The 19,310-nt window shown below is 40.6% G+C and overlaps 2 protein-coding genes across 3 annotated transcripts in view; one reads left to right on the top strand and one right to left on the bottom strand.

Moving 5' to 3' along the window:
- The window catches only part of efhd1 (EF-hand domain family, member D1), a 35,775-nt gene extending 20,997 nt beyond the window's left edge, over nucleotides 1–14,778 (top strand). Inside the window, exons 2-5 of one of the 2 annotated variants that reach the window (XM_040123014.1) lie at nucleotides 2,810–2,957; nucleotides 4,032–4,166; nucleotides 7,466–7,638; nucleotides 14,707–14,778. In XM_040123014.1, the coding sequence (XP_039978948.1) occupies nucleotides 2,810–2,957; nucleotides 4,032–4,166; nucleotides 7,466–7,600 (418 nt within the window). In that variant the 3' untranslated portion in view covers nucleotides 7,601–7,638; nucleotides 14,707–14,778. Of the gene's footprint in view, nucleotides 1–2,809; nucleotides 2,958–4,031; nucleotides 4,167–7,465; nucleotides 10,919–14,706 lie in introns of those variants that run through there. The other variant, XM_040123013.1, reaches the window with a different exon arrangement.
- Nucleotides 14,779–18,534: 3,756 nt separating this feature from the next.
- Nucleotides 18,535–19,310, bottom strand: part of kcnj13 (potassium inwardly rectifying channel subfamily J member 13) — a 6,076-nt gene continuing 5,300 nt past the window's right edge. The window contains exon 2 of the mRNA XM_040122996.1: nucleotides 18,535–19,109. Coding sequence (XP_039978930.1) covers nucleotides 18,535–19,109 — 575 coding nt within the window. The remainder of the gene's footprint in view (nucleotides 19,110–19,310) is intronic.

Here is a 19,310-nt window from a genome sequence, read left to right as displayed (position 1 = left end):
AGAAGGAGAAATCAATGGCAACAACTCCAACAGCAATCTCATTAGTTCATACTGTAGCCATAAGCTTAATTTAGGAGTTTAGGTTTTTTTTTTTTTGGGGTGGGGTTGTGGCATTCAGGGTGATGTGGTAGAGTGAGGAAAAATAGGAGGGTATTGAACTTTATGATGTGTTATATTTTTAAAATCTAATTACACTCTTCCTCTGTTTTCAATGCGTAATTTACTTTCAATGTGTAACTAAATTCAGCACAGGCATGTGGACTTAGCCTGCAAGGAAAGAAGGCTGCTGATGCTAGCACTGCTAATGTGGTATTTCCCATTAATTACCTAGACTGTGGCAGCTTGCCAGACTGTGGTCCCATCACAGTTTCATAATGAACCAAAAATATTTTTAAACTTCTCATAATAACATAAAAGAACTCAAACATAAGGCAACTATATAGCTTAGCTATTGAGCCCCTGCTGTGCAGGCTGAGAGGTCGGCTCAGTGGTCTCTCACTGCCGGACCTCGATCGTCCTCCCACTGTTTCTGCTTATGCAGACGACATTTACATCTTTGTTTCCAGTCAAGAGGATGTTCAACATCTGCAGGACACCCTGACTCTTTATGAACAGGCCACATCTGCACGGTTGAACTGGAAAAAAAGTGAAGCTCTGTTGGTGGGACAGTTGCGGGATCAGGCAGTGCCCAGTCTGCCTGGAGGACTCCAGTGGGGGAAGGAGGGGCTGAAGGTGCTGGGAGTGTTCTTGGGCACTGAGGGCTTTCACTGAAAGAACTGGGAGGGAGCTAGGGAGAAAGTGTGCGCTCGGTTGTCTAAATGGAAATGGCTGCTACCCCGGTTGTCATATAGGGGAAGGGTTCTGGTTGCCAATAACTTGGTCTCCTCGACTCTCTGGCACAAAGTTATCGCTCTGACGCCACCAAGGGGCCTGGTAGGGGAAATTCAGAAAGTCATTCTAGACTTCTTCTGGTCTGGTTACCACTGGGTCAGAGCAGCAGCCTTACATCTGCCTGTGGCTGAAGGGGGGCAGGAATTGATCAACATCCAGTCCAAAATGGCCTTATTTAGACTCCAGACCGCGCAAAGGCTGCTGTACAACTGTGGCCCAAGCTGATTCGCCACAGCTCGTCTGCTGCTGAGGAGAGCCGGTCGACTGGGCTACGACAAACAGCTTTTCCTCCTCCAACCGGAAACGGTGGACTGACACCTTTTTACAGCTCTGTCCTGCAGGCGTGGCAGATCTTTAAGATCACACGTCGTACAAATGAAACTCCGGGTATGTGGTTGTTTGAAGAACCGTTGTTTTTCAACAACTTTATACAGACCCAGACGTTGCAGTCTGCCAGCTTGCAAGCCGGTCTCCGGGAGGCCGGCTGCACCAAACTAGGACATCTGATGAAGGTGACGGCAACATCGGTGGACGACCTGGGAAGGAGGAGCAACATCACCTCTACCAGGCTGATTTACAGAGTGGTGAAGGAGGTCTGTGCTGCCCTGCCACAAAACCTGAGAGCATTCGCAGAAAACAGAGACCTGTGCAAACAATGGAGCGAAGGCTGCGAGTACAGCTTCCTCTCTCTGTCCGTCACCCCAGCTGTGGGAGAGTGGCAGGAAGGAGGAGGTCAGCTGCTGACGTTCACAACCCCACACCTGGACCAGTTCCAGGCTGTAGGGAAAAAAGCAGCCTATCAAATCTGCATGAAGGTTCTGAACCTGCGCTCTTTGGTGGAGATGAGGGAGTCGAGGTGGAGTGAGTTTTTTGGTCCAGGCGCTTCCCCGAAAGGCAGCTGGTGGGCCCTGTACAAGCTGCCCATTGAAAAGAGGACAGCAGACCTCTAGTGGAGGGTTGTACACGGGGCGATAGCTACGAACAGATACAGAGCGCACCTGGATCCTGAGCTGGGGGAGGAGTGTGTCTTCTGCTCTCAGGCAGAGACCCTGGAACATTTGTTTGTTCAGTGTCCTTGGCTGGTGACGCTGTTCGAGCTTTTAAAAGGTGGTTTCAGGGTATCGGGAAGAAATTTTCTTTTGACTTGTTCATTTTTGGCCCCAGGTACAGTGCTAAAAAGAAGACAGCACATACACTGGTGAACTTTTTATCTGGTTCTGCCAAGCTCGCCATCTGGCTGACGCGCAGGAACCGGGTCCAGAACACTGGCAACGTGGAACCTGTGCCGGTTCTGCAGGGACTGTTGAAGGGCCTTCTGAGAGTCGAACACGCTTATTATATAATGATAGACAACGTGCAGGACTTCAGGCACATTTGGGCTGTGGGAGGGGTCTTATGTTCTGTCGGGGGGGAGGAAGAGCTGATTGTTAATTTCTGAGAGAAACATTTTTTTTGGCGACACTTTTTTGCTTCTCTTTGTTTTGCTATTTTTCTTTCTGGTCTTTGGGTGATGATGTGGGTTTAATAAATGTTTTTTTAAGAGAGTATACTGTGAAGTGCCGCAGCTGTTCTTCACCAGAGCTGCGTGTTATTTTTTGGACTGTTCTCAGGCCGTTTTTGGATGGGGCCATTTTATTTACAAAATGCACATCAGGGTCACGTAGGCTTTCCATGGGCTGGTTTTGACACCAAAACCCAGGTATCCCTGTGTTATCAGTTTCGTTGATACTGACATCAACAAAGGTTAGAGCATTACCAAGCCCTAACTATAAGGGTGTATGTGATTGGATCTTTGTTGACAGAACATGAACCATAATGATTGTATGAGGTAGTTATGTAGTTAATACTCTGCTGTGTTTGCTGTCATATGCTCCCAGACCAGTTAGACCTGACGCTGTGCAGGTTTTGTGGTTTGTAGGTATGATACTGGGAAAGATGGCTTCATTGACCTGATGGAACTGAAGCTGATGATGGAGAAGCTTGGAGCTCCACAGACCCACGTGGCCCTCAAGAACATGATTAAAGAGGTGGATGAAGATTTCGATGGCAAACTGAGCTTCAGAGAGGTAAGCTCTCAGGGGGGACTGCTGTGTCCTGGTACTGTACTATGTGGCTTGCAGTGATGTGACGAGTCACTTAATATATGTGGAGGGAGTTATATATTAAATACTTCACATACTTGGTCATACAAAGACAATAACCCACATAATAAATAAGGTTACATACATAACCCAACTAAATCCTGGGTGTGGCAAACTGACATTTATCATCATCGGGGCTCATTTTTAGATATATGTAACAAGTAAATTTGAGATGTTAATGTGTGCAGCTAATGTCAGGAGGATGTGAGTAATTCTACAATAAAAAGAGGTATGAATGGCACACAGCTTCTATAGAATGTATGAAGGAACCTAGGAAGTTAACTACATATGGCTACAACACCTTTGGATGTTATTATCTCTGTTCAACCTCAAAACTACAGATGCACCAGTCATACTGCAATTTATATTTGCATACATACATTATATTCTGGAATCTCAATTCAAGACAAACCGTAAAGATGCTGAACATGTTTTTTGCAACATGATGGGAGGGAAAAAGTAACCTGATAAAGCAGTTAGCAGGCTTTAAAAAAAGTTGTCCAGGGCCTGATTTCCAGCTGGATAAAACATGAAACTGCAGCCCTAATGGTCCCTGGAGGCACATTATAAACTTAATTGGTGCGGGCCTTCAGGCGGCTCCTACATTTTTAGGCCCTGCTGATTACTTCACTTACTCTGTTTCTCATCTGGTGTCCTTACAGTTAAAAAAGTGTTCATGTTTTGTAGACAGGTATTGTAAAGTATGGTATTGTATCAGAACCAAAACAAAACAGAACAATAAAAAACAAACAAAACTAAGTGACTTCTCCTCCTTGGTGAGCTTCTCCTTCTGACGTGACACAGTGCTTCACAGAACATGCTGGCCTGCAGGTTTTGGAGACTAGAATAGAGGGGCGAAATTGTGCTCTCTTCATGGGCTAGCAGGGGATGAATGTTGATGTTGAAGAGTGGTGAAGGGCAAACTGAGGTGATATATACAGTTTGTGACATGAACACATCAAGGAAACAAGTGTATGTATTTGAACCATCTTCCTGCAGTTCCTGCTGATCTTCCGCAGAGCAGCAGCTGGAGAGCTGCAGGAGGAGAGTGGTCTGATGGCTCTGGCCAGACTATCGGAGATCAGCGTCTCCACTGAGGGAGTGATGGGGGCCAAAGACTTCTTTGAAGCCAAGGTATGATGACAGTTTGTACTGTGGGTTTTCTTGTACCTACTCTGACATTTACACCTTAGTTTGTCCTTTGCTTCTTTAGGGCCATGTTCATTCATTTATAGCTTTCACACATGATATGCAAGAATGCAAATGTCAAAATCAGACCGGACAATAAATGGACTTGATGATGATGTTAAGCTGTCAGGCCCAGAGGCAGCAAAGCAGCCCCAAATCATGATGCTATCTCCACCATACATCACCATTGAGAAGATGTCTTCATGTTGGTATGCAGTGCCCTTTTTACACCATACACTGAGCTGTGTGTTCTTCCCAAACAATTCAACTTTAGCTTTATCAGTCCACCAAACAATTGCCCTGTAGTGTTGTGGAGTGTCAAGCTGCTCTTTGGCAAACTTTGGGTTCACAGTGATGTTTTTTTGGAAAGCAGCTTCTTCCTCTGTGGTGTCCTGTTCTGGACACCATGCTTCATGCAACCATGCACCATGATTTGCATATGGTAAGCTCATGAACATAGATATTAACCAGCTCCAGTGATTCCTTGTAGTTGTTACTCTGGGCTTCTTTTTACCTCATTGAATATTCTGTGTTGTACCTTTGGAGTCATCTTAGCTGGGCGCCCACTTCTGCTGAGAGTAGCAACAGAACAAAATCATTTTATTTATAGACAGTTTGTGTAACTGTGGACTGATGAATATCTAAACTCTTTGAGATGATTTTTTTTTATAAGTCAAAGTAGCTCTAACCCAAATGTCTCATCTGGTTTCATTGTCTGGACTCCGGGTTTGGTAACTCCTGACTCCAGTTAGTTTTTGTTGATGTAATTAGCGAAGGGGTTCACATACTTTTTCCAACCTACACTGTGAATGTATGAAATATTTATTTAACATGGACAAGAACAACACAATGATTTGTGTGTTATTATTAAAAATAGATTGTGTTTGTTCATGATTTTAACTTAGATGAAGATCTGACCATAATTTAAGACAAATTCATACATAAAAGCATATAATTCCGAATGGTTCACTTAATTTTTCTTGCCACTGTTCAGTGTATACCACCTGTCTATGTAACATTCACTAGTCAAAAAACCAAAAGCCAAATCATCAAGTCCAAGGAACTCTCTATAGATCTCCAATTCAATTCAATTTTATTTATATAGCGCCAAATCATAACAGAAGTTGTCTCAGGGCACTTTACATATAGAGCAGGTCTAGACCGTACTCTTTATAATAATTTACAGAGAATCAACATTCCCCCATGAGCAAACACTTGGCGACAGTGACAAGGAAAAACTCCCTTATAACAGGTACATACCTTGCACAGAACCCGACTCATGGTGGCTGGCTGTCTGCCTCGACCGATTGGGTTGAGAGAGAAAGAGAGATTATAAAAATAGTGCTAATAATAAGACTAATGATAATAATAATGATAAATGGTACACGGATGGTAAAGGGACTGCATTCATAAAGCCCTTTTTAGTTTTATTGACCACTCAAAGCACACTACTGCTACCTTCACCCATCAAACACATACATACAACGCTTTTCAATTCATACTACGCTTTCTATATACACACACACACAGATATAAACACACATAAACACATACACACACACTCTCACACACCGATGATACATCGGGGGCTATTTGGGGTTTAGTATCTTGCACAAGGACACTTTGACATGTGGACTGGAGGAGCCAAGGATCGAAACTCTGACCTTCTGGTTAGTGGATGACCCGGTCTACCAGCCACTCCTAATAATGAGACTAAATATATGAATAATAATAATAATCGAAGGTACTGGGTGTTGAGCAGGATCATGGGGGCAGTAAGTGGTTTGCAGGCTCATATCCAGACTCTGCAGCTCCAGAGGCAGAAATACCTGAAGAAAGCAACAGGAGGAGAGAAGAGAGATATGAGAAAGCACAAAAATATGGGAGAAAAAAGAAGCCAAGTTACTAACAAGTATTAATAGGATATGTATGCGTATGGATGGAGAGGGAAAGGAGGACAGAGGAGCTCAGTGCATTATGGGAATTTCCACGTCAGTCTAAGTCTATAGCAGCATAACTAGGGCATGGTTCAAAGTAAGCCTGAGCCAGCCCTAACTACAAGCTTTATCAAAAAGGAAGGTTTTAAGCCTACTCTTAAATGTGGAGAGGTTGTCTGCCTCCTGGACCCAAACTGGAAGAAAGTTCCATAGTAAAGGAGCCTGATAGCTGAGGGCTCTGCCTCCCATTCTAATTTTGGAGAGTCTAGGAATTACAAGTAAGACAAAACCTTATGGGAGCGCAGTTTTCTAGTTGCGTAATAGGGTATAGTACGAGCTCCTTAAGATATGAGGGTGCCGGATTATTTACGGCTTTGTAGGTGAGAAGGAGGATTTTAAATCCTATTCTGGATTGTACAGGGGGCCGATGCAGTGATGCTAACACAGGAGAAATGTGATCTCTTTCCTTAGTTCCTGTTAGTACTGGCGCTACAGCAATCTGGATCAACTGGAGAGTCTTTAGATACTTGTTGGGACAGCCTAATAATAAGGAATTACAATAATCCAACCTAAAATTAACAAAAGCATGGAGTAGTTTTGGTGCATTTTCAGGATGTGCCTGATTTTTGCATTGTTATGTAGGTTAAAAAGGCTTTCCTGAGGTTTGTTTTATGTTGGAGTGAAAGGACATATCCTCATTAAAGCAGTGGTGCTGGAGCCCAGGGCAATGTTATCTAGAGTAACTATAACATTAGTTTATGAGGGGTTTAGGGCAAAGTACAATAACTTCAGTTTTGTCCGAGTTTAATAGCAGAAAATTGATGGTCATCCAGGTTTTTATGTCCCTAAGGTATGCTTGAAGTTTAACAAACTGATTGCTTTCATCATGCTTCATTGACAAGTACAATTGGGTATTATCTGTATAACGATGGAAGTTTATGGAATGTTTCCTAATAATATTGGCTAAAGGAAGCATATATAAGGTGAACAGAATTGGTCCAAGCACAGAATCTTGTGGAACTTAAATTATCTTAGAGCGGCTCCTTTAATAAGAATTAAATGTTCCAGTCTCTGTAATAGGATGTGGTGGTCAATGGTATGAAAATAAAAGTTTTGCTGAGGTGTACATTTGGTGTGGGAGATAAGTGGTAAAGGTCTACAGAATAACAGTACTCTCTTTCAACAGTTTCTGCATGTCTCACATGTCATTTCAGAGTTGCTCTCTGACAAAATACAAGTGTAATTTATTGGGATTTAAGGATGATTTGCATTGATGGGAAGGGACACTGTCATTTTGTGTGTTACCAGATGCAGGCTCTGTCTCTGGGCAGCAAATTTGAGGCTGAGATTCGAGAGGAAAAAGAGGAACGCAAGAGACAGGACGTGGAGAAAAAGCAGAGACAAGCGGCCTTCAAGCAGCTGCAGTCCACCTTCTGCTCCTGACCCTCCACAGGAGGAAGATAACAATCCTGACATGCACAGTCAGTGTTAATGAGATTTTAGAAACAGCCTCACACTCCACTTATACTTTCACCAGTGTCTCAGATGTCTCAGAATTTGGCACTTTATAACAAAAATAGAAAGATGCATTAAAGTACATACTCACTAAGATACTTGAAAATATCTCATAACACGTCACAGGGGTGGGCTATTCATGCCAGACTCTCTGCAGCTGTTCCATAAAAAACAATAAGGCAAAAACACAACTTCAGATGTATCAGGAAATACTTAGTGAGCTCTCCAAATTCATGCAAATATCATAGACTTATTGTGCATTTCTGTGAATTTGCTCTTAATGTCCCTCTGTACAACAACTGGAAGTTTTCACCTCAAGGCAATATGAACTTGTTCAGGCAAACTGAAGCTGTTCAGTATGTTCTGTTGTTTGTGAAGCATTTTGAATTTCATGTTACAGTATGGTCACATGATCTTGTTTTGTCGTCACCTTGTTAACACGGTTAGTGTGAGTGTAATTCAATGAACATCTACTCTACAACCTGCAATACAGTAGAAACAGTATAGTAATAGATCATAGAGTGAAGAACCGTATCACCATAGTATAATAATAGTAAGTATTAACATCACTTTTGTTGGTGGCAAGTGAAGCCTTGTGCAGCTTTGGTCACTGACTTTGAATCTTGGTCTAGCTGACTAATCCGACAGTAACCAGCCTGTACTGTGATTGGCTGTCATGAACCTCAGATTCAGTCTTTGATAATTATTTGATCCACCAATGGTACACCCTCTTGTTTTGTTATTGCACCAAAAATCCCCAGATGACTACTAAAGCTCAACTGTCAAGTTTCAGATTAAGGAAGGTTATCTTTTAAAGGAATAGTTTGACACTTTGGGAAATACGTTTATTTTCTTTCTTTCTAAGAGTGAAATCAGTAGACTGATACCAGTCTCAGTTCTGTGTTCAGTATAGAGTAGGAGTCTGGAAGCAGATTACAGACACATGTTTGCTGTATGCTAGCTGTTTCCCCCCTGCGTCAAGTCTTTATGCTAAACTAAATTAACGACATCCTTACTCCAGCACAGAACACACAGACCTGAGACTGAAAACCACCTTTCATCTCACTCTCAGAAAGAAAGCAAACATGTTTCCCCAAAATGTTAAACAAATCTTTCTTCCGTGACTGAACTACAGTCAACAGCAGACTGAATTAATAAAAGCACATGGTAAGATTAAAGATGGGGGACAGCTTCTGCACGCTGTTACACATGCAGCTGATTCTGTTTTTAGGACCAAAATTCCCATGATCCCAGTAGTTAGACAGTTGATAAATTGTAATGTGATGGGTATGGTGTAGTTTAATATTCTGTTTTCAAGGGCATGCACTGCATGCAGTGCAAGTGAAATAAATACTCTAGCGATTGTAATATATTAGAAATAAATTTACCTTATTTTCCATGTAAAATAGATCAGTATTAGAAATCTCCTGCAGCCCTGTATGCAAAAGTGACTGAAGTGGGTTGGGAGTGGTGGGGAAATAGCAGTCAGGGTTCAGGTGTTTTAACCGCAGTCATTGCATGCTATGCGTGCTGTGTGCTTAATCTTTCCACTGTCCACTCCAGTTCTGCATCAAACTTTTCCTGTTTAGTGGCTTTAAGCAGTGTCCAGTTTCAGGTTGAAATCTGAGGACATGATGAGGGCACAGAGTAACTGCTCTTCCACATGCAGCTGACAAATGAGACATTATGCCTGAAATGGTGCGCTCAGACGGTCTCAGTCTGTTATTATGTGCTGATTACCTGTATACATTTTGTCCTTTTGAATTTCCCCGGAAAAGGGATTCAGCTGTGGATTGCTATGGCAACGCTCAGTCACAGCATGACATGTTGCAAATCCCATAAAGAGCTGGCCATGTTTTAGTGAGAAAACAAAAGTCCTGGTGCTGCAATCAGAACCAGAGTCCAGACGACTGAGTCCTAAAGAAACCTCAGCTACAGTCCAGCTGGTCAAGAGAGTCTCAAAAGAAGAGACATGCACACTGTATGTGTATGTTTGAACTTTGGAGAAAGGCGGGCTGGCTGTTTCCCCCCCCTGCTTGCTAAGCCAGGCTAACCACGTTTTGACTCCAGGTCTGTACTCAACACACATTTTTCGAAAATGTTGAACTATTTCTTTAAAATAAACTTGTTTTGTCAGAACAGTCAGTCAGCAGTAGTGGTTCCGTTGAAGACCGAAGAAGAGGATGTAGTCCACCCTCCTCAGTGATAAAACCTAAATGTCACTCTAGGTGCTGGTGCTTTTTTTTTTATTTTTCTTGACATTTGGTTCAATGTTACTACATTTTAGAAGGGCAGTGCCACAAATAGGCTATGTATCACATTCACAATACACCAAACCTAAAAGAAAGTGTAAAGATTGCATATTCATGTGCAGAACCTGCTCTATCCTAAACCTCATCCTGCCTATGTCAGAGTTTTTCAGCTTGGGGGACACAAGTCTATTTGGGGTTCATATGTAGACATACTGTGCTGATATTAAAGAATTAATAGTAAGAAAATGATTCAGTAATAAACAGCGTCATAAACTAGAGTATATTTATGTATTTATGTATATATGTAACAAGATCAAATAAAAGAAAAATTAGGCACTCAGTAGAGTGCTTAGCTCCAAGGCCAAACAATCTGTTAGCTCTTATAATTTAAAAATAAAAGGAAAAAGGAAGTAGGCTGATAATGTAAATCATTTATTTGTTACACAACATAGTAAGTTAAACTTTGTGTGTAATGTGGATTCAGCATTTTCTTCCACCAGATCCGGATTATTATCTGGATCTGCACCAAATTATACAAACTCATAGATCTGAACACCATAAGTATGTCTGATTTTTTTTACATAAATGTCCATACATTATTTCCCTAGAAATTGATGTCAATGTTGAAAAATGTCCTATCTCACAATGTTAAGGAAGGTGATTAAAAAAAAAAATCCCTGGGTCTGCCCCTTTAACCTGATTCGCACAAAAATAATGGGTTCTTCCCTGTCCCATGCACCATCCCTCCACCAAGTTTGGTGCAAATTGGTTCAGCACTTTAGCAGTCCTCTGCCAAGGCCAGTGTAAAGCAACATACACCAGCCATCAGAGGAAAAAATTCAAACTCATAGTAAATGATGTGCATCTGCCCCATAATTTAATGGGTTCTATCCTCGCCCAAGCTCCATCCCTCCACCAAATTTGTTGCAGATCGGTTCAGTACTTTTTGTGTAATCCTGCTGACAAACTAACAAACAAACAAACTGACATGGATGAAAACATAACCTCCTCGGTGGAGGTAATAATACAAAAATAAACTCATTTGAAATTTAGTTCAGTTATGTATATATTTATTTTGTTTGACAACTTTGGTGTCATTTGAATTATGGAATCTGAAAATGGAGTCCTGAGCTTCAAACAGCTGAGAAGCCCTGACCCATGACAGTGCTTTTTATTAAGTGCAGTTCACGTGTCTGACGCCTAATTTAATCTGTAATAATGTTTTCAAGTTCTAGCATGTTTGACTTGTCACATAGAAAAACTACTATGCTTATCACAGAGCATCTTAGCTATTTGTTGAGGAAATGGACAATGTATTTTTTCATAAATAAAATATTATATATTGTTATTTGTTTTAGCAGAGTCTTATAACTTGCTAAATATAAAAAAGGTCAGTGAAATATATTTTTGGGCACTTGTAAAGATATTGTGTTGTTTTACTCCCTGTCGGAATGGAAAACTTTGACTTGATTGTAATAAAGGATAAAAAAAAAAGCCGATATTAAAAAATACAGAATCCATCATATTACTCATGTAGGAGCATTAGTGGGAAATCATACGCTATTCCCAGATATTGATATGATCTTTATACAGCCCCTAATATTCACTCTCTAAAGTGCTTATCATGTTCTTTGCCTGTCCCAGCATAGATTAGGAAAGTGTCAGTACTAGATGGGTTAACAGTTCATCCGAGGGTGACAACGTAGAGAGTGACACACTGCTGTACAGACCGTTCAGGGTCTCCAGTTCATCTGAGATACAAACTGTGAGCCAACTGTCCTCTGGAGGACCACAAATGTCACAATTAATAAAAATGTTTACAAATGAATTCATGAAACCATCACTAAATAGGTCAAATTAAATCTTTTTTTATTCAGCATTTACAGTACATGACGCTTTGGGCCTTGAGCTGGTAACAATGTACTGTAAACTTAAAGTAATAGATAAATAATCAATAAATAAATGTAAAAGTTTTCACAGCTATAACGTTTGTGCAGTATTTCAGTGTTTCCAGGTAGCACGTTTAAGTGGAACATGAAGACAGTAAATTTGAGTTTATGTTTAGCAAAGTTTCTAAGTACGAAATAAAATCAACAGTTTTTAACTTCTTGTACCTTATTTGAAACTAAATATTTCCTGGGTATAATCATGTTATCCAGTCTATACCACTAGATAAATTATTCCAAAAAAAGCAGACGCAAGTTTACTAACTGTAGCACCCTTATATGTTTATTCTTAGTTTTTGTACTCAGAAAAACATCTGAATTCTGTATGTCCAAATCTTGTGGTGTAGGCTGACTGATAAAAGCTCTGGTTGCAGATGACAGCAGAACTTAAACACCTGACAGAATAGTGTCAAAAACAACTATTCTATATATAAGGTGTACAGTAAACAGCATCTGTCAGACAAGTAGTGTGCCATCATCAACCCATTTCTTTAAAGGTGCTCTATGTTTTATAAGTTTTTGCTATGGCTGCATAGCCAATGTTAACATTAACAGATATTTACTTACTAAGAACTTCAGCCATTTTTGCGTTTACAAGTGATTAGAAAGAAAGCCCTCTGGGCAGCCCCACTTTTTTGTCTTCTCATGTTGGCCTCAGGGCAGACTGGACATTAGTCACTCACTATCGCAAAGTGGTACTATGAGACAGGGAAGGCTGGGGCTAGCTGGGTAGCATGTTAACTTCAATAGAAGAAGAGAAGTGATAGAAATTGAAGAAAGAAAAGAGTTAAAGAGGTACTGCACACTTAAACATATTTTTTGAGCTGTAAACTAAATGAAACGACTGTACTGGTGCTGGTGTTGATATTGACATTTCTTTCCAAATTAATAAAAATCTGTATTTCATGAGTTGAAAATAGCTCAACATGCCATCTACTGTTCTAAATCGTTCTGAACCTTGCAAGGCCAATGCTGACAGAGAGTCAACCATTTGGGACTTCTTTACATTATGAAATGTATATATTTAAAAAAAAAAGAACAAAAGAATGTTAATGCCCTCTAATCATCAGAATCATCCACCTCCCCTAGCAACCATCCTTGAGTGGGATTCTGTGCTCATTTTCAAATATATATTGGTCAAAACTCATCATTCACAGGAGTTTAAACTATTTTTTGCTAACCCTCCACTTAGTATTTTCAGTTTTGGCGCAATGGTTTGGACAGCTTTTGACAGCTGTGGAAGCACCACCGGACTGCTTTTTTTCCATTCAGATCCTCATATGGCTCTGCACTGGTTGCAGATGGCAGCAGGTCGATAGGAACACACAGCTATTTCCATTTGCAAATGGCATTTTTCAAAAGAGTGTTATTTTAACTACATGGTCAGGTCCAAGAGCTCCAGATTCTGGCATCACTGGGAATGGAGCCAAAAGCTCAAACTGATAATACTCGGAACCACCATGGTCCTCCACACGCAATGTCCGCTTCAGGGGATTCTGGAGTGGAAAAGACCTCCACCTCCAAAGAGTTCTCTAGCATAGGTGCCTTGTGGTCAGTGAGCAACTCCTGCCTACCACATCCAATGAAATCTCAGTGGATTAAAGAGATTTGCGGATTACATTTTTTTTGTTCATTCTTGAAAATTGCTTTTTATTAATGATTCCACCTAAGTATATGACTTTGAATTTCGTAGGGACTCCTGAAATGCCTAAATCACTGCCTAATTGGGAGACCAGAGGCTTTTGAAAACTTATCTAATAACAGCACTATCAATGTGAGATCTTTCCTGTAGAGAGAAAGCTGTATTATCCACCAGCGGGCTCAGAGATGTTACCTATCCTGCTACTGAAATACATTTGAAGCTACTTTTTATATTTGAATTCATGTTAGAGTATGAACTGTACTGTGAGCATGTCCAGGTCTTTCAGGAGAGCTAATGTTAACTTCTCCAGACATGCATTTAAAATGGCCTGTTCATGCTCAGTTAGACAAACATTATTTAAACATAGCCAGCCCACATTTGTTCGAATAAACCTCAAGTAGCACTATAAACTATCAAACCACAGTTAAAACATGACTAACTGTACTTTTGAGACACAACAGAGCTTTTACTGCAAAAACCATGAAACAAGCAAATGACGGGGGCTTCTGGTGAAGACTAGTTTGTATTGTTTTACCAGCACAAGGCTCAAAGTGTCACATAAATGCCGAATAAAACAAAGTAAAAGGAAAAGGAAAAGGGAAATGCTAAATAAAAAGAGGAGTTAGTTTTTCACGTTCCTGAATAACACCTGAAGTCTTAATTCAGTTTTGGAATTCAGTTATTTAAATGGTTGTTTGTCTCTGTATGTCAGGCCTGTGATGGACTGGTGACCTGTCCAGGGTGTAAACCGCCTCTCAGCCATTGTTAGATGGGATTGGCTTCAGCCCCCCAACCTTCACATGATAAGCGTTATAGCCAATGGAAGGATGGATTGTTTTGTATAAACTCATTTTTTAATTTATTGATGGATTCATTCATTCATTTGTAAATTCTTCTCTATTTTAATGCCCATCTAAATATTTAATTTAAGGAAGAATTATAACAACATTACAGACTAATGAAATATATAATGAAGTATAAGAAAGCGTTAATGTTAGGGGTAGTTGTTTTTGTGTGTGAGTGTGTGTGTGTGTGTGTGTGTGTGTGTGTGTGTGTGTGTGTGTGTGTGTGTGTGTGTGTGTGAGTTTGACAGCTTGTCAGTCAATAGTAGGATCCAAGGCTATATTAAATTAAATGGAACAGATTGCTCTTTTAATCCTGACATGTGTGTTCTGCTCACGTTTCTGTCAGCAGCTGCAGGTTATTTATGTGTATGGAAGCTGACGGTTGCAGTGATGAGAGGCTGAAGTGTAAACTGAAACACACCCAACAAATGTGAGGTCAGTAAAAGGAAAATGTGTCCTACAAATGATGGTAAATCATAAAATCACTTAGGCCTATTAACTGATCACTTAAAGACAATAATCAAACGGATATTACTGACACATTTAATGATGAATTTAATCAAAGCACAGATGTGTAGTACAGCTTTCCATCAGCAGGGAGCAGCACTGTCGCGGCTGGACACATCCTCCATGCACTACAGTACTGTATCTGCACTCACCAAGGTAACTATGAAATAATGGACCTTCTCACTTCCATACTTGTTTAGAAAATATTTATTTCATGTAATGTACACTGTACAAAGGCACTGGAGCAAGTGAGATACACTGAGATCTCATCCTTTACAATCACATTAGTGGAACATTTCCTCTCTTATGTCTGCAGTTGCTACATGATTTGTATTTAAACCATATAGATAACACAGTGATTCTCTTCTTATCAACAGCCTTTAAAGGGAAAATACCCCAAATACAAACATACGTTCACTAAATTTCTTCCTAACTTTCTTTGCTAAATCTAGAGACATTTATTGTACAAATTAAAAATAATACATACATTTTTGCCCTTGCATAATGATTTAGGAAATGATTTTTAAAATTAATAGCCTTAATCAGCAGTCATTATCATTCTATCAGTCACTATGGAGCCTTATTTCATTTCATGCAGGTCAGTCTAACATTAAGTCAGTCGCTCACTTTTAGACATGGATGTCTTAGTTCCAAAAGGCTTCCACAGAAGAACCTTAGCAGCTTAATATTGACAGTGGAGTTAAAACCATCTGATGCTGTGTTGTGATTCTCAGCTCATGTTGGTAGTGTACAGTGTAATCCTTCAGTTCTGTTGCTGGTCTATAAACATCAGTTGGGGAAATAAATGCCCTTTCATTGAGATGACAGTAGAGTCACTGCACTCTGTCCCTTCCTTACAAGACAGCTTTTGAATGGATTGCTATGACATTTTGTACAGACATTCATGTTCCCCTCAGGGTGAATCCTGTGGACTTGTCCTCAAGCTCCATGATGAGGACAATATTTTACTTTTTCCAGTACTTTGGTTCACGACCACCTATCTACCAAACTCGTGACATTCCCATCAGCCTCAGCTGTACACTATGTTTATTAGCAAATGTTACTATGCTAGCATGCTAAACTAAATCAGTGACCATGTTAAACTTAATGTTAGCATTGGCTGAATCCAAATGTCTGGACTTCAGATCTGCAGATGGTCAAAGAATAGGGAGGTTTTTACTGTTTTACTACCTTCACCTTCCTCTCTGTCACACCATTAATCCTGTCTTTGTCACCTTGAGCCAAGTCCAGGAGGGCTTGGTTGAAATCCAGATGGAGGACATTTGGATTCAGCCATTGTCATTGTGAGCATGTTGGTGTGCTGATGTTAGCGTTTAGCTCAAAGCACCACTTAATAGATGGGGTCACTAGCCTCCACTGTAGACTCAGCATTGTCTTGTCTTGAAGTCTGGGTCTGGAGCCAATTCCAGCTGACACTGGGGAGAGATGGAGTACACCATGGACAGGTGACCTGTCAATCACAAGGCTGACACATAGAGACAGACAACCATTCACACTCAATTTCACACCTATTGGCAATTTAAAGTTGCCAATCAATCGGCCAGGTTCAAACTACGGTGCCGCCGTGTGGAACATTCAAGTGTGACATTATGCGCTGCTTATGGAAGTTAGGAAATGGAAATGTTTATCACTGCCTGCAACACCACCTGCCTGGTGCCAACCCTGTAATACCGATCCATCATTACTCCTGTCATAACTGGTTCTATCTTTATTAGTCGACATCAATACCTGTCAACCTATGGGCAGATATTTATGCCAGCAGGTATCAGAGCAGAGTGTGGTACTTCTGAATTTGTAGTTCAGAACATGAAATTGTACACAATAAATGGTTTAATTTTGAATTGAATCCATATTCTTTACTTGCATGTGAAATTTGGAAAATTAATGGTTTGTGAAACTGAACTGACCAGGCCAAATTTCAATAAATTCAGGTGTACAAGTTTCTAGTTCAAACTGTGATGGCAAATGCATTTCAGATTCATTCTTCAAAGTCAGTTACGGCTTTCTGAGACACTACACCAAGATGAACAGCATGCAATTCATTCAGTCATAGATATAGTAAATCTCTGTGTTGGTTTTTCTAAAAACCCCTATGTGTAACATCTTTATGTGATCACAACACCTTTCAGATGATTGTCAATAAACTCAGAAAAGTTCACATACAAATGGGGTCTTCACAAGATGAAGTTTACAATTTTCTTAAAGCTACATTTATCCATTTGTTTGGACACTTTGAGACAGGAGAACAAGCTGAAAGACTCACCTCTCACATAAATTATCTCACAAACATTATCATATTATAAACAAATCAAAGCAACATGATCATTCATTTGGTGTGGTGTGTATGTCCAACTGATGAATTTAAGTCTGATATTCCCTCTCTTATAACTGTGTTTTTGGTCTCTACCAACTCCTGAAGGAAATATCTGGCTCTTTAGCTGCTATTCTCCAACTAGTCCCTAACTGAGGGTCTGCTGTTTGCTGCTGAGCAGGTAGTGTACAGTGGCTTTTTATAGCCTTTTTAAAAAAAAATTTCTTTTTTTTAAAAACTGAAAACAGCTGCTGTGGCTGGAAACAAGGTTGATGAGAGCAGAGAGACTGAACCAAACACCAAATGTGCTGTAAAGCCAAAACAATGAACTCAGACACTAAAAAAAGTCTGATAAGCCTCTCTGGGTCCATCTCTCTGAATCCCTGATTTTATATTAGAAATAGTCATTTGGTTCAGTATTAATGATAAAATGTCGATTACTGGAACTGAATCTGAAATTGATCATGCCATCCCAACTGAATTAAATATTTTAAAATATAGCTTAATCACACTCAGTCCAGTTCTAACACCTTACACGAAAAGTAAGAATAATCATATAGTAATTAATTTGGATAAAATTTAAAAGAAAACTGTTTTTTATTAAAACTTGGATTTTATTACTGGCCATTGGTTCCTTCAGGTATGATAACATTGTACTCAGTGTAGTAATTGCTGAGATCTTAGAATGCAGGAACATAACTGATATTACTACATTACTACTACAGTAGTGCAGCAGGTGAAAGCTGAAACAGGAAATGGGTCTGTAAAATGTCATGTATGTTTACAGCGGACTGTAATTTTACTGTTCAAATAAGTTTGTCTAACCTGGAGGGTTGTTTCCAACCTGTCTGATAGTCTTACTGCTCATGTTTCTTGCCCCACTGGATGTATTTTCAGTGTTGTAGCCATGTTTTGAGGTCTTAGCTTTTAACGTGGTGATTACAGTATGTTGTCATAATGTTATTGCAACCGAATTGAACCAAATGACAAAAATAAGACCCATTTTGTAACAGTATTTGTTCACAAACAGTTCCTGGAAGTGGTGCCACCTGCTGGCCAGACATTCCAACCTACACAATTAGCGGTACAGATGAGTGGGAAGCCAGCGGGAACCATTACCCTGGGTGTTGAGTTAGAGCCTTTGACTGAGTGAGGGAGTCTGTAGCAGCACCCATATCTGATAGACATTTTAATTTCAAATGTTCAAACTAAAATAAATTCAGTGTTACCAATTTAAATCAAGTAGCTCCTGACAAAAATATCTGCCCCACTGTTACCCTCCCCAGTTATCCCCCAGAAACTCCCATCCGTCCCTATGAGACCTCCCCTTCAGCATCCTTACTCCATCCTGTCGCTGCCATCTCCGTTGATCTGCACCACACAGTCCTTGTTCAAAGGCTCCTTTGAGTGGGCTGTGTCAAAGTGCTGGGTGCTCACCATGTACCTTCCCCGAGCATCCAGCCCCAACGCTGGGACAAAGCGACGGTCAAACTGGATTTCTTGACGTAGGTAGGAGGTCCTCTTCTGACAGGAGTCGCCAGTTCCCTCTTGCAAGGCTGACAGGAAGACCACCAACTCAAAGTGGTTGGACGTGCCCTCACACAGGGTGGGGTAGAGGGGGCTCCGGCGATCCAGGGGGTGGTAAAAGGTGAGTGGGAAGATGAAGAAGGGACAGGGCTGCTGGCCCAGATGATCCAAATGGAAGTCCAGAGACGTCTGGTGGAGGGCCTGACCTTCATGTTCCTCGTAGAGCACAGCACTCACCTTTACATCCACCAGAGGTCGCTGCAACAGGTTGGTGGCTCGTAGCATGAGGCACGTCTGGCCCTGGTGTTGGCCCACCACCGCCTGGGGGCTGAACTGGATGGCTCCTGCTCGCTTCTGGGGACGTGCAATCTTGGCTACAAATGCACCTGACAGAAGACAGTGAGATGTTAATGTAATATGATGATGAGTTTTGACCTTTTTACTGTAAAACGTTTGTCTCATGCTGCTTTGCAATAAAATGTAGCCACATAAATCCAGTCCTGACAATGACAGCAGAGGTAAAACCACAAAACCTTCTACAAAGACAAAATCAGTGTCAACCAAATGTAAATAAATTAAATTATATA

Source organism: Xiphias gladius, unplaced genomic scaffold (genome assembly GCF_016859285.1).
Source record: "Xiphias gladius isolate SHS-SW01 ecotype Sanya breed wild unplaced genomic scaffold, ASM1685928v1 HiC_scaffold_1472, whole genome shotgun sequence".
NCBI lineage: Eukaryota > Metazoa > Chordata > Actinopteri > Istiophoriformes > Xiphiidae > Xiphias > Xiphias gladius.
This window is presented reverse-complemented; position numbering and strand designations above follow the sequence as displayed.